This window comes from Stenella coeruleoalba (genome assembly GCF_951394435.1).
Source record: "Stenella coeruleoalba genome assembly, chromosome: 19".
In the NCBI taxonomy this organism is placed as follows: Eukaryota; Metazoa; Chordata; class Mammalia; order Artiodactyla; family Delphinidae; genus Stenella; species Stenella coeruleoalba.
Window position 1 is genome coordinate 2,624,195 of NC_137165.1, and position 15,870 is coordinate 2,640,064.

Consider the following 15,870-nt stretch of genomic DNA (forward strand, 5'->3'; position numbering starts at 1 on the left):
TATGAAGTGGTATCTCATTGTGATTTTGACTTGCATTTCCCTAATGATTGGTGATGTTGAGCATCTTTTTGTGTACTTATTGGCCATGCATATATCTTCTTTGGAGAAATGTCTATTCTAGCCCTTTGTCCATCTTTAAATCAGGTTTGTTTTTGTTGTTGAGTTGCAGGAGTTCTTTATATATTCTGGATATTAGCCCTGTCTCAGTCTGCCTGGGCTGTCATAACAAAATACCATAGACGGAGTGATTTAAACAACAGAAATTGATTTCTTACCATAATGGAGGCTGGGAAGTCCAAGAGCAAGGTATGTATGGCTGATTTGGTGCTTGGTGAGGGCTCTTTTTCTGGCTTGCAGACGGCCGCCTTCTCACTGTGTCCTCCCATGGCTTCTCATCAGTGTGTGTGCACAGGAGAAAGATCTCTCTCTCCCCCTCTTCTAATAAAGCCACCAATCCTATTGGATTAGGACCCGCCCTTATCACTTCATTTAACCTTACTTTACCTCCTAAAAGCCCTATCTCCAAATGCAATCACACTGAGAATTAGGGCTTCAACATGTAAATGTGGTGGGACAGGGGACACAATTCAGTCCACAGCAAACCCATTTGCCAATATTTTCTTCCATTCTGTGAGTTGCCATTTTACGCTGTTGATTGTGTTCTTTGATGCACAGAAGTGTTTAATTTTGACATATCCCAATCTGTCTAGTTTTTCTTGTTGCCTGTGCTTTTGGTGTCATATTTAAGAATTCATTGCCAAATCCAATGTCATAAAGCTTTTCCCCTGTGTTTTCCTCTAAGAGTTTGACAGTTTGGGCTCTTATATTTAGGTCTTTCATCCATTTTGAGTTCCTTTTTGTATATGGTGTAAGGTAAGGGTTCAACTTCATTCTTTTGGTGTGGATATCCAGTTTTCTCAACACCATTTGCTGAAAAGACTGTCCTTCCCTATTGAATGGTCTTGGCACTAGACTATAGTTTGTATTCTTAGTTACTCTTTCAACAGACCTTTTCAAACTATTCCTATAGAAAGAGCTCCTGGAAGTATTTTATTTCCGTCTCCTTTCTACTGCCTTGGCTCATTCTTTTAATTCTTTGATGTGAAGCCATGTTATAAGTAAGGAAATAACTACTGATTAGGGGCCACCAGCTCTGTGGGATGCTGGCTTCTTGGTTCAGCTTTGGAGACAGAAGGATGTCCTGGGGCAGCGATTCTCAGGGTTTGGTCTCAATATAGCTCCCAGATTACAGCCTCTTTTTGGGGTCTGCATTTCATATTTAGAGACCAGCTCCTCCTGTTTCTTATTCCAGATTAAGCTCTATTTGTTACGGTCTCCACCTCGTGGCAGTGTGTCATAGTTTCTGCAAGTCCCTATTCCATTTCCAGAGTTTGTTTTTGGCTTGAGATGGTATGGCTAGTGCTGTGCAAATGTTCTCTTCTGTTTAGTTTTTGTCTTATCCCTTCTTGGTTCTCGTTTTCTTTCAATAACTTCTCCTGATAGGATCAGTGAATTTTTGTTTGCCATTTTCCTCCTGATGCTGTGTGGAAACCTGTTCTTTTCTATTTATTTACCAGGAGGGAATCTAAGGCTAACGGGATGATTTTTCATGTCGAGACTAACAGGAAATAATAAGCTTTGAAGAGTTTCCTGTGGCCTCCAGCCGAAGTCCGGGATTCCCTCAGCTGCTCCCAAACTAGATTTTCGGCGTAAACATTCCAATGTTAGCATAAACGAACCAGGTGCCTAAGAATCAGCGCCCGAGGAGCCTCCCTCTTCCTCTGGAACTGAGTTTCTCGACCTCGACTCTTGACCTTTTAGCCTGGATCCTTCTTTGCTGTGGGGCTGCCCTTTGGGTACTGGGATGTCCAGAAGCATCCCTGGCTCTACCCTAGCACCTCCCCCCGCCCCACGTTGTGACAACCCAAAGCAGCTGTGCACATTGCCAAATGTTCCCCCGGGGGCAGAATCAGCCACCCACCCTGCTGAAGAGGTCAAGAGCAAACTGGGCATGTGTTCTAGAAAGCTCTAGCTAGATATTTTCGGCCTGCTGTTCACTTGCCTTCTATTTCCTGCCGAGTCCCCTGGTAGTTGAGCTATGCGAACATTCTTAGTTTGTTCGTTCTCAGACTTGAATGCCTCAGTTCTCGGCTTCCTGGGGCTTATTGTATTTGGAGTGCAAACCTCAATGCCCTCTCCCACTCCCGGACACTCCTTATTTTTTTCAAAATTTATTTTTGGCCAAGCTGCGCGGCATGCAGGGTCTTAGTTCCCCGACCAGAGATCGAACCCTCGCCCCCTGCAGTGGAAGCGCAGAGTCTTAACCACTGGACTGCCAGGGAAGTCCCTGGACGCTCCCTGTTATTTGTGATGGTCCAGAATGGTTTCCCAGTCGCCTTTCCGTTTTCTTGCCTTAAAAGCGTAACCAATCTGAGGGCCGAGACAACCCCTCCAGCCCAGGTTCTGAAGGCGGTGATGAAGCAGCCCAGCAGCATGTTGGAGGGGCTCTGACCCTCCCCGGTGCCCGGACACTCACCGTATTCCTAACTGTGTTCCCTCTTCCCTCTCTCTCTTCTATCTTTTCTACTTAACTCCATACAATTAATGAGTTCTGGTTTAAAGAGAAGTCTTGCATGATTCTGGCGAGGAAAGGAGCTTGATAATTAAATAAAATGAACAATTTAAGGAAAACACCTCTGGGAAGGCCCTCTCCCCACCCCTGTGGGAGTGAATTCCTAAATTTAACTGTACTGTGGACCCTCGAATAACACGGGTTTGAACTGCGTGGATCTACTTACAAGTGAGTGTTTTGCAACAGTGGATGCAACCGTCTTTGAGATGTTTAGGAGGATGTTAAGAAATCAGGGAATTAGTAATAGAAACTTCTTTTCCCATGATCTTGTCCTTGGCCAGAACCCGTCTATTTCTTTTCCGTTACTTGTTCACATCCCTAAGAAAAGTATCGTTCACCCAGTGTTCACACCCGTGTTTCTCTTTCAGCAGCAGGGGCCAGTTCTAGTGACTGTAAGGTGTCTGCTCTCAGTGTTCATCTTCCTCCGTACTTTCCCTCTTTGACGTTTCCAAATGAAAACAGGCCGCTCTGTGTATAAAGAGAGCTCTTTCCTTAGGTGGCCCCGGCCAGTGCACATTGATCCCATCCATCCACCGCTGGGTGTTGCTGAGTTCTTAAAGCAGAGCGGCCCTCAGCTGAACACGGCGAACGGTTGTGGGGGGCATCTGGTGTTTGCTGAGTGTCTTACGGGTGCCGTGTCCTCCTTCATCTTCAGTTTTGCGGTGCAGGCACCAGTAACTCCATTTATCGGGTGACGATGTTGAGAATCATAGTCTTCGGCAAGCATGCCCCAGCTCACGCAGTGAACAGTGGAGCTGGATTTTGACCAGGAACACTGGATCCAGAAGCCCGTGTGCTTTCCTGTGGGAGAAAGATTATCCAGGGAGGCCGTACCCAACCCTGGTGTGTAAGAGCCCATTAAAACTGGGTTTGAATCCTGGCTGTATCATAAACTCTGTGGTCTGGGCACGTTGCTTAACCTCCCTGAACGGAGGTGACCCTTACCTCGTAGGATTACAGGGAGGGTTTGACACCAGGCCCGGGGTGAGGGGCGAGAGGAGGGTCGGAGAGGAGACGGGGGGAAGCGGATTGGGTGAAAGGCTGCAGAAACTAGGAGTGGGCCTGAGGGCACCTGCCCCCTGCCAGCAGGAGGCCTTCTTGGGAGTGGACAGAGGGCAGGGCTGGAGCAGGCTGATTTGGAGATTTGGAGAACACTAGGAAGACACCAGTCCTGCTGGATGGGGGTTGGGCGATGCTTAACAAGGTCCTGGACGTGGAGCGTGGGGAGAAGGGTGCAAAGCTGGCCTTCAGCCTGGCTGGAGCGGTGTCCCCACCCTCTGCTCTCATCCTTTCGTTGTCCGTCCCTGGAGAGCTGCTTTGATCTAGCAGAGCCCACTACCCCCCCGGCATCCCACCCCCTGGCACGCTCCCTACCATTAGGGCTCTCTTCCTGGTTCAAGAGGGGACATTACTTACTTCATTGCTCTGTATTTTGAATTCTGGAAGAAGATGGAATTTGAAGAGCCTGGCTGGTGCACGAATACAAAATAGAAGCCTCCGTCTGGGGAGATAACGGGAAAGACGCATGAAGGGAGACAAGGAAGAAGAGCCTGGCAGCGAGGAGGGCCCGCGGCAGGAAGGCCCTCTGTGTACACTTGTCTGGGAGTAATTTGATGGGTTCAAGGTTCTAGGAGAATAAAGAAAGGTGTGATGATGCAAATGAAGTAAACCTGAGAATTCTGCCTCAGAGCAAGTAACCAGGCAGCCTTTGAAAAGTGGCTGCATGAAAAAAAAAAAGTGGCTGCATGTTTTTCAGGTGATTGTCTAGAAGGTTGTCAGAGATTAAGAGTTTAGATCTGGAGTTTTCACTAGGATGCCTTTCTCCTCCTCTCCTCTCCCCTCCCCTCCCCTCTCCCCTCCCCTTTCCTTTTCCTTCTCTCCTTCCTTTTTTCTTTCCTTCCTTTGTTTATTTCTGTTATTGTTATTACTTTTTTTTTTTTTTTTGCCAAGGACTTAGGGCAACATTGGGGATATTTTCTATCATCTTTCTTCTGCTTTTCCTCTTCACATTCTTTCTTCCTTCTGGGGAATAAACAAGAGGCATTTCATTTCAGGGGTGACCTGGGCAGATTTTGGAAAGCATAGATGCATTGCAGAATCACCTATGTTTTCATCAAGTAAGCCCTGCAATAATCATCTCTAAGTAGTTGCAATCATCACGTAAAAGGGCGTCTTCATGAAACGTATTTTATTTCTCGTCTCCATGAGTCACACTGACATGTTACTGGTTGTTCCTGCAGTCCTGGATAAAATTCATCAGTAATTCTCTCCAAGAATCACTCAGGCTATGTTCGTTCATTTTACGTTTGTATTCATTTAATAAAATCAGTTGCTCTATAGGTCTTAACCTAGGAATTCTTTCATTGTTGCTGTGGAAACCATAATTAAAAATTGTGGGCCGAGAAAGAAAAATAGCTGGCGCTGAACATCATAAAATACACGAGAAGTGGCTTTTTAAATATAGAATTTTTAAAAATCATGATACCTGGAACCAAGCTGAGACTATTGAACTAATCATATAACTGAAATCGTGAATAATTTTTCTCAAAAACACTTTAGAAAACAAATCGCTGTCTTAAAAATATTATTTTCACAGGACTTCCCTGGTGGTCCAGTGGTAAAGAATCTGCCTTGCAATGCAGGGGATGGGGGTTCGATCCCTGGTCAGGGAACTAAGATCCCCCAGGCTGCGGGGCAGCTAAGCCCGCACACCGCAACTACTGAGCTCGCGCGCCGCAAACTACAGAGCCCGCGTGCCACAACTAGAGAGAGAAAACCCCTGCACCCCAACCAGAGAGAAGCCCGTGCGCTGCAACGAAAGATCCCGCATGCTCCAACTAAGACCCAACACAGCCAAAAATAAATAAATCTTTTAAAAAATATTATTTTCACCTGTAGCCACATTGGCACAGCTGCCAGGATAGCAGTGCTGCAGAATGAGCCCCAGGTCTTGGACCCCTGCCCCCAGCTAATCCCTTTAAGTAGGAGCAGGAACTGGATGGCCCTGGCTGGGACGCTGTGGGTTGAAATGGTGTCCCTGGGAAAGGAGATAAGAATGGGAGGAGGACCCCACTGTGCCAGGCTGGGGGCAGTGGGCAGCCTTTTCTTTTTCTCAGCGGGACGGACAGGGTGTCCTGGGATGCGGTGATGGGAGAGGAGGCCCAGGGCCGCTGAGCACCAGCTGTGATCCTGGGGAGCAGTTATTTAGCCCCGGGTCCTGTGAGTGCGGCCACTGGCATTAGCTGTCACCTAGTGGTGTGTTTTTTGTTTGTTTGTTTTTTAAAATTTTTATTGGAGTATAGTTGTTTGACAGTGTTGTGTTAGTTTCTGCTGTACAGCAAAGTGAATCAGCTATACCTATACATATAGCCCCTCTTTTTTGGATTTCCTTACTAGTGGTGTTTTTTTTGTTTGTTTGTTTTTTGTTTGTTTTTGTTTTGCGGTATGCGGGCCTCTCACTGTTGTGGCCTCTCTCGTCGCGGAGCACAGGCTCCGGACGCGCAGGCCCAGCGGCCACAGCCCATGGGCCCAGCCGCCCCGCGGCACGCGGGATCCTCCCGGACCGGGGCACGAATCCGCGTCCCCCGCATCGGCAGGCGGACTCCCAACCACTGCGCCACCAGGGAAGCCCCCTAGTGGTGTTTTTTAAAGTGCTTTTTTTCAGTTTGTTTCTTGTCTGCGGTTTTGGTCTTCTGTCTCACATCCCTGGTCATGGGAGTCCACGGGGACAGCAGAGTCAGGGTCCCATTGTGCTACTGAGAACGAAATGGGCTCAGAGAGGTTAAGAGACGGCCGGCCCACCTCCTCAGCATTGATCGAAGGACTCAGGCTGTCTTGCTTGCCTTGGGATGTGGATTCACACTCCCCCACCCCCCAGGTCTTTAACCGCATCCTGCTCCTTTGCATAAATTGTCTTTCATAGAATGTTTTAGTTAGGGTGGGTAACTCTGTCCTATAATGTCAGGTCTGCCCAATTAAAAGCTGCCCTATTAATTTTTAAAAATTTATTTCACAGATTTATTGAGGGCACCCTATTAATTTTTGATACCATTTTTGTCCAAAAGAAGAAAAAACCTGTGCTTCTGTGAAATCTGTTTTTCAAGTAATTCATTTATGTCTACTTGGAAATTACGTTAAGTTGCTCAATTATCAACCCTAAAACGGCAAGGCTTATGGACATAACGTGTCTTGACTCAAGCTGACCTGCTTTATGTGGGGATATAGATATATATATACATATGCAGTAAGACTGTGCTAGGTGCCCCTGACCAAGGAGAAGCCATCATTTTGCCAAAGAGTAATGTCAGAGCATCAGTAATATTGCACTTAAAAAAATTTTCATTTAGTTTTGGCTGCGTTGGGTCTTCGTTGCTGCGCGCGGGCTTTCTCTAGTTGCGGCGAGCAGGGGCTACTCTTCATCGCGGTGCGCGGGCTTCTCACTGCAGTGGCTTCTCTTGTTGTGGAGCACGGGCTCTAGGCGCGCGGGCTTCAGTAGTTGTGGCTCGCGGGCTTTAGAGCACAGGCTCAGTAGCTGTGGTGCACAGGCTTAGTTGCTCCATGGCATATGGGATCTTCCCGGACCGGGGCTCGAACCCATGTACCCTGCATTGTCAGGCGGATTCTTAACCACCGTGTCACCAGGGAAGCCCGCACATGTGTTATTAATAGTTTCATGAAAGCTGCAGTGAAGCCAGAGAAAGAAACCTGCTGCAAAGGTACCTTCTCAGTAGTAAGATGCTCTGTGTGCAGCCCCATCCCGAAGGCTCGTTCTCCATGACCACGGTGGTGCCCGTGGTGCGTGGGGATGGATCTCTGTGATATGTCTCAGCAGGTGGTTCAAGTGTGGACACACGCTTTTTCTCTTCTGCTCTTGTACAGAAGGACCCACTGGGACAGACATGAGGAGTGCAGCCAAGCCCTGGAGTCCAGTCACCAGAGTGGGAGGCCGTGGGGTGGACCGCGTGCGACCCCTCCCCGCCCCCCCTCCCGGCATGAAGAGCTCCAAGTCGTCCACCTCGCTGGCATTTGAGTCCCGACTCAGCAAGGTATGGATGGGACACACAGGGCAGGGCTGCTGGGCGCCCCGTGACAGTGAGCAAGGCCCCAGGAGCCCCGGCATTGCTTGACCTAAAGACGCAGAGCAAAGGGGATGCAGTCGGAGTGCCCTGGGGTGGAGAGGGGAAATGTGCAGCTTAACAGGGTGCCTGGGATCCCCTGCCCTGGACCATGTGGGCTCTCCAGCCAGAGTTTACCCCCAGCGCCCGCTAGACGGGCTCAGCGTCACCAGGATGCTGACAGTCCAGGTGTCAACTCCCCACCTGCCTGCAGCTGGGCTCCCTCCTCTCCGTGTTCCTTTCCCCTGACCCGGGCAGCCCCTGGGGGCTCCACTGCTGGCTCCTTCTCACCCCCCAGGGGTTCCTAATATCAGGTGGGCTGGGGCGCCTCCTTCCTCACCCTGAGATGAAACTCAGAGACCGTGTCACCTACCTACACACACACTTTGGAGAAGTCAGTGTAGTATCCTAACTATAAAAGCCAAACAAAGGGAACATCGCTTACAGGTAAGTAAACCGCATTTCTACCCACGTCTGCCTGCGTGTGACTCCGCTGAAGGACCCCCATGCTCCTTGGAGCCCTGTGGGCATGGCGGCTCTGGGCAGACGGATTCAGGGTTGTCGTGCTGATGTCTCAGGTACCAGGAAGGCTGGGGGGGAGACGCGTGACATGTTGGTTTGAATGCTGAGCGCTCTTCGTAAAGTTCTGAACCCAAGTGCAGCCTCCCCTCGTTACTCTTAGAAAGTTGAGTGTATCTTAAAGTTGTGCAAGAAATACACTGTTTTTACATGTAAAACAAAGGGATGCTGTTGGCTCGGTTAACAATAAGAAGATGCTCCACCGCTGAGTGTCTGTGGAATCCGTGAGACATGTGGGATGCAGGGCAATTCTTTGTGCAAGATTGTCACGTTCACGATCTCCATCCTCCTGTCCCTTAGGTGTCAGTAGCACCGCCAATTGCAGTGGCAAGTAAAGATGCCCCCACAGGTTTCCAACACACTCCATGAGGGACGGCACCGTCCCTGGTGAGGACACTTGTTCTAGATGACAGCTTCTGCTCTCATGAATTTTAACACCATGTGTGGATGACCCACAAATGTGCATCTCCAACCAGCACTCCTCCAACTGCCTTTGTGACACCACCTCTTGGATGTCTACAAGGCACCTTGAAGGTGACCTATTCAAAACTGAATCTGTTCTTCCTCCTCTCCATCTCTCCTGCCCCCCAAACCTGCCGCCCCTGCCCCTGCTGACTCTTCCCATTTGAGTAAACAGCAACTCCATCTTTTTTTTAAAAATTTATTTATATTTTTGGCTGCGTTGGGTCTTTGTTGCTGCATGCAGGCTTTCTCCAGCTGCGGCGAGCGGGGGCCACCCCTCGCCGCGGTGCGCAGGCCTCCCACTGCGGTGGCTCCTCCTGTTGCGGAGCACAGGCTCTCGGCACGTGGGCTTCAGTATTTGTGGCACGCGGGCTCAGTAGTTGTGGCTCACAGGCTCCAGAGTGCAGGTTCAGTAGTTGTGGCGCACGGGCCCAGCTGCTCCGCGGCATGTGGGATCCTCCTGGACCAGGGCTCGAACTCCTGTCTCCTGCGTTGGCAGGCGGACTCCCAACCACTTTGCCACCAGGGAAGTCCCCAGCAACTCCATCTTTTAGTCGCTCAGGCCAGAGCCCGTGGCATCATCCTTGGACCCTCCTTTTCTCACATCCCGTGGTCCATCGGCAAAATGCTGTCTACCTTAAAAATAGATGTCAGCTCCCACCAGCTCCCAGCGCCTCCTGGGGACCACCGGGGACATGCCACCACCTTCCTGCTTTTCACTTGAGGCCTATGCTCCGTTCTCAGCAGAAACTGAGTGGTCCTTTCAACACAAGTCATGTCACTTCTCTGCTTAATACGCTCCAGGCTCTCCCCACCGACTCAGAGGGGAGCAAAGTCCAACCCCTACCGCCCCCCAGGCTGCCCGGGCTCCGGACACACAGCCTCCAGGTGCCCTGGCGCTGTCCCTCGTGCGAGCCAGGTGTGGTAGCTGCCCCCCAGCCTGGGGCATCCCTCCCTCCACCCCCTGCACTCTGCCGCTTCTCCTCCCCAAGTCTGTGCTCAAGGTCACCTTGTCAGGCGCGCCCCTGACCAGTCTGTGTAAAGTGTGGCCTTGGCCCGTCCTCCCCGCCCTGCCTCATTTTCCTTCTCAGCTCTTAGGGCCCTCACACCCACCTGCGTGGTTACTGTCGTCTCCCCATGGCTAGATTGGAAGTCCCACGAGGGCCGGGACCATCTGCTCTTTTGTTTGTCACAAGCTGTGTCCTTCACGCTTAGGAGAGCACCTGCTACCTGGCAGCGCTCGGCGTGGATTGAATGCCCGAGCACACCTGTTCTCCCGGGGGTGATGGATGTGGGAACAGGAGGAGAGGGGGTCGGGACCCCTGGCCGCATTGGGACCCCCAGCTCTGCCCCTTTCTAGCTGTGAAACGTCAGGCAAGCCAGGTAGCTGCCCTGAGCTCCGAGATGGGACGAGCACCGTACTTGCCACAAGGAGTAAATGTGGATAAAGTGACCTACTTATAATTTGGATGATTATTCTAATATCCCAGACTTGACTGTTATTTCCATGATTTTAATTTTTATTATCTTTGACCTATAGCACATTGGGAGACATCTCTAATATGGATTTTTTTTTTTTTTTTTTTTTTTTGCGTTACGTGGGCCTCTCACTGCTGTGGCCTTTCCCATTGCGGAGCACAGGCTCCGGACGCGCAGACTCAGCGGCCATGGCTCATGGGCCCAGCCACTCCGTGGCATGTGGGATCTTCCCGGACCGGGGCACGAACCCGTGTCCTCTGCATCGGCAGGCGGACTCTCAACCACTGTGCCACCAGGGAAGCCCTAATATGGATTTTAAATGAATACATACATTTCCCCCAGAACAGACCCTTAGAGCTTCTGGAATACATTAAAATATTTTAAAAGCAGTGTTTCAAAAAAGGTCTGAAGCTCGTGTGTTTCCTAAAGACAATGAAACGGTGGCCGCTCCGCCTTTGATCGGTGTGTGTTTTGGAAACTTGTTCCACGGGGAAAATGTCAGGGGCAAAGCAGATACTCCTGGGGAGACTCTCAGCTCTCGTCCTGGTCCTTGGGATTCCCAGGCCCGACCCTGTAAAAGAGGATGATGGGGCTTGGGGGACGGAGTAGCAGAGAGCCATACCCCCCTGTACCTGTCTGGCTCTGACCGTCTCTGCTGTCCGCCTCAGTGGACAGAGGAAGAACACAAAAAACCCGGAGAACAGAAGAGAAAGAGGCAACAGCGATGGACAGAAGAGCAAGCAGATTTCCCCCTGAGTATTTACTATGGAAATCTGTCAGCGTTCAGAGAAGCTGAATTACACAGTGAACACAGCGTCCCACCACCTGGATGCCACAGTTAACGTCTTACTACGACTGCTTTGGAGGAGATGGACACATATGGGATGGACAGATGTGTTTTCACTAGCCCCAAATAGGAAAACTAAAACAAATGCACCAAAAGTAGGATGAAATACCCTACTGCAGATGCTGGCCTGAGCTGAAGGGGCCCTGGGGGAGCAAGTGGGGGAACAGGAGCCTGGATGGGACGGGGTGTTGTGAGGGGCTGCCGTGAGTCTTCCTTGTGTCTCTGAGCACAGCACAGGGAGGCAGGTACCTGGACTGCTTTGATGCAGACAGGCTGCGTCACACCGGCCACTTACACGGCCCAAGTCTATTAGTCAGGACTCTCCTGGTCGCAAATGACAAAACATTGGCTTGAGCAGAAAAGAAATATATGGAACAGATCTGAGGTTCCCGGGTCACTGTGTGCAGGCCAAAGGTGCAAGACCGGAGCACAGATAGGCCAGGACCATAGACTGGGGTGTCCCAGGACTTCATGTCACCTGTCTCTGCTTCTCTGTCGCCTGCACGTGGTATGAAGCATGGCTGCCTGCCGGCCCAAGCCTCCCTCATCCCTTGGAAGGCCCAGCTGCTTCTTTGCTTCTGGCTGGTTAAAAACAAAAGCAAGAGAAGAATTGGCTAGGCGCGAGTCATGTATTGATCCTGCCCAGTCTCCTGTGGCCAGGGTTCAGCGTGCCCGGAAAGCAGAGTCTTAAGGTTTATGTCCTCTACGAATCTCGGGGACCCGGTCAGCCCTGTCATTATCCTTCAGGAGTGAATGCTCTACACCTGCGCCGCCTGGTAGAGGAGCCACCAGCCCCGTGTGGCGATGAGCCCTTGACATGTGCTGTGAGTGCAAAATACACACCAGAGCGGTCGCCTCGCCATCTTCATGTCTCCTTGACGTCCTCAGAGACGCTGGCTTCCCCACCTCCCGCCTCTGCTAAGCCCTGCCTCAGATACACCATCCTGGGAAGGGAATAAAGGATCCACCCCGAGAGGGCGGGACCCACTGCAGCTTCCTGTGGCCACAAGAAGGCGTAGCTAAGACAGTCTCTAGGAATCTTCTCTACTCTCCCTTCTAACTTGCTGCACCAAATCTGTCAGGCCCTAAAGAGAAACAAGCAAGATAGAAAAGAGTCAGAAGAACCTATACTTCTTCCTCCATGAAGCAAATTATCCTTAAAGAAAAACAAAACTCTGTGGCTGACAGGGTCTTGGTGCTCTGGCCGGGTGTCAGGCACGTGTCTCTGAGGTGGGAGAGCCGAGTTCAGGACATTGGTCCACCAGACACCTCCCGGCCCCACGTAATATCAAAGGGCAAAAACTCTCCCAGAGATCTCCATCTCAACGCTAATTCCCAGCTCCACTCAACGACCAGCAAGCTACAGTGCTGGACACCCTATGTCAAATAACTAGCAAGACAGGAACACAACACCACCCATCAGCAGAGAGGCTGCTGAAAATCATACTAAGTTCACAGACACCCCAAAACACACCACTGGACTCGGTCCTGCCCACCAGAAAGACAAGATCCAGCCTCGTGTAACAGAACACAGGCACCAGTCCCCTCCACCAGGAAGGCTACACAACCCACTGAACCAACCTTACCCACTGGGAGCAGACACCAAAAACAACAAGAACTACGTACCTGCAGCCTGCAAAAAGGAGACCCCAAACACAGTAAGTTAAGCAAAAGGAGAAGACAGAGAAATACACAGCAGATGAAGGAGCAAGGTAAAAGCCCACCAGACCAAACAAAGAGGAAATAGGCGGTCTACCTGAAAAAGACTTCAGAGTAATGATAGTAAAGATGATCCAAAATCTTGGAAATAGAATGGAGAAAATACAAGAAATGTTTAACAAGGACCTATAAGAACTAAAGAGCAAGCGATGATGAACAACACGATAAGTGGAATTAAAAATTCTCTAGAAGGAATCAATAGCAGAATAACTGAGGTAGAAGAACAGATAAGTGACCTGGAAGATAAAATAGTGGAAATAACTACTGCAGAGCAGAATAAAGAAAAAAGAATGAAAAGAATTGAGGACAGGGCTTCCCTGGTGGTGCAGTGGTTGTGAGTCTGCCTGTCGATGCAGGGGACACGGGTTCGTGCCCTGGTCCGGGAAGATCCCACATGCCGCGGAGTGGCTGGGCCCGTGAGCCATGGCCGCTGAGCCTGTGCGTCCGGAGCCTGTGCTCCGCAACGGGAGAGGCCACGAAGTGAGAGGCCCGCATACCGCAAAAAAAAAAAAAAAAAGAATTGAGGACAGTCTCAGACACCTCTGGGACAACATTAAACGCACCAACATTTGAATTATAGGGGTCCCAGAAGAAGAAGAGAAAAAGAAAGGGACTGAGAAAATATTTGAAGAAATTATAGTTGAAAACTTCTCTAATATGGGAAAGGAAGTAGTCAATCAAGTCCAGGAAGCACAGAGTCCCATACAGGATAAATCCAAGGAGAAACATGCCAAGACACATACTAATCAAACTATCAAAAATTAAATACAAAGAAAAAATATTAAAAGCAGCAAGGGAAAAGCAACCAGTAACATACAAGAGAATCCCCATAAGGTTAACAGTCGATCTTTCAGCAGAAACTCTGCAAGCCAGACTGAGTGGCAGGACATATTTAAAGTGATGAAAGGGAAAAACCTACAACCAAGATTACTCTACCCAGCAAGGATCTCATTCAGATTCAGTGAAGAAATTAAAACCTTTATAGACAAGCAAAAGCGAAGAGAATTCAGCACCACCAAACCAGCTTTACAACAAATGCTAAAGGAACTTCTCTAGGCAGGAAACACAAGAGAAGGAAAAGACCTACAATAACAAACCCAAAACAATTAAGAAAATAGTAATAGGAACATACAAATCGATAACTACCTTAAATGTAAATGGATTAAATGCTCCAACCAAAAGACATAGACTGGCTAAATGGATACAAAAACAAGACCCATGGGGGCTTCCCTGGTGGCGCAGTGGTTGAGAGTCCGCCTGCTGATGCAGGGGACATGGGTTTGTGCCCCCGTCCGGGAAGATCCCACATGTCGTGGAGCGGCTGGGCCTGTGAGCCATGGCCGCTGGGCCTGCGCGTCTGGAACCTGCACGCCTGGAGCCTGTGCTCCGCAACGAGAGAGGCCACAACAGTGAGAGGCCCGCATACCGCAAAAAAAAAAAAAACCAAAAAACCAAGACCCATATATATGTTGTCTACAAGAGACCCACTTCAGACCTAGGGACACATACAGACTAAAAGTGAGGGGATGGGAAAAGATATTCCATGCAAATGGAAATCAAAAGAAAGCTGTAGTAGCAATCCTCATATCAGACAAAATAGACTTTAAAATAAAGACTATGACAAAAGACAAAGCAAGACATTACATAATGATCAAGGAATCAATCCAAGAAGAAGATATAACAATTGTAAATATTTATGCACCCAACGTAGGAGCACCTCAATACATAAGGCAACTGCTAACAGCCATAAAACGGAAGATTGACAGTAACACAAAAATAGTAGGGGACTTTAATACTCCACTTTCACCAATGGACAGATCATCCGAAATGAAAATAAATAAGGAAACACAAGCTTTAAATGGTACATTAAACAAGATGGACTTAATTGATATTTATAGGACATTCCATCCAAAAACAACAGGATACACTTTCTTCTCAAGTGCTTATGGAACATTCTCCAGGATAGATCATATCTTGGGTCACAAATCAAGCCTTAGTAAATTTAGGAAAATTGAAATCGTTTCAAATATCTTATCTGACCACAACGCTATGAGACTAGATACCAATTACAGGAAAAAATCAGTAAAAAATACAAACACATGGAGGCTAAACTACTAAATAACCCAGAGATTACTGAAGAAATCAAAGAGGAAATCAAAAAATACCTAGAAACAAATGACAATGAAAACACGATGACCCAAAACCTATGGGATGAACAAAAGTCAGTTCTAAGAGCGAAGTTTATAGCAGTACAATCCTACCTCAGGAAACAAGAAACATCTCAAATAAACAACCTAACGTTACACCTAAAGGAATTAGAGAGAGGAGAACAAAAGAAACCCCAAAGTTAGCGGAAAGAAATCATAAAGATCAGATCAGAAATAAATGAAAAAGGAATGAAGGAAACGATAGCAAGGATCAATAAAACTAAAAGCTGGTTCTTTGAGAAGATAAACAAAATTGATAAACCATTAGCCAGACTCATCAAGAAAAAAACGGAGAAGACTCAAATCAACAGAATTAGAAATGAAAAAGGAGAAGTAACAACTGACACTGCAGAAATACAAAGGATCATGAGAGATTGCTACAAGCAACTATATGCCCATAAAATGGACAACCTGGAAGAAAAGGACAAATTCTTAGAAAAGCACAACCTTCGTAGACTGAACCAGGAAGACATAGAAAATATAAACAGACCAATCACAAGCACTGAAATTGAAACTGTGATTAAAAATCTTCCAACAAACAAAAACCCAGGACCAGGTGTCTTCACAGGTGAATTCTATCAAACATTTAGAGAAGAGCTAACACCTATCCTTCTCAAACTCTTCCAAAATATAGCAGACAGAGGAACACTCCCAAACTCATTCTACAAGGCCACCATCACCCTGATACCAAAACCAGACAGTCACAAAAAAAGAAAACTACAGGCCAGTATCACTGATAAACATAGATGCAAAAATCCTCAACAAAATACTAGCAAACAGAATCCAACAGCACATTAAAAGGATCATACACCACGATCAAGTGGGATTTAT

At 48.4% G+C, this 15,870-nt stretch overlaps 1 protein-coding gene across 7 annotated transcripts in view; it reads left to right on the forward strand.

Moving 5' to 3' along the window:
- SPECC1 (sperm antigen with calponin homology and coiled-coil domains 1) overlaps window positions 1-15,870 on the forward strand; it is a 247,898-nt gene that overhangs the window by 56,982 nt on the left and 175,046 nt on the right. For all 7 annotated transcript variants that reach the window (XM_079903737.1, XM_079903742.1, XM_079903741.1 and 4 more), the window contains one exon: window positions 7,511-7,677. In XM_079903737.1, the coding sequence (XP_079759863.1) occupies window positions 7,531-7,677 (147 nt within the window). In that variant the 5' untranslated portion in view covers window positions 7,511-7,530. The remainder of the gene's footprint in view (window positions 1-7,510; window positions 7,678-15,870) is intronic.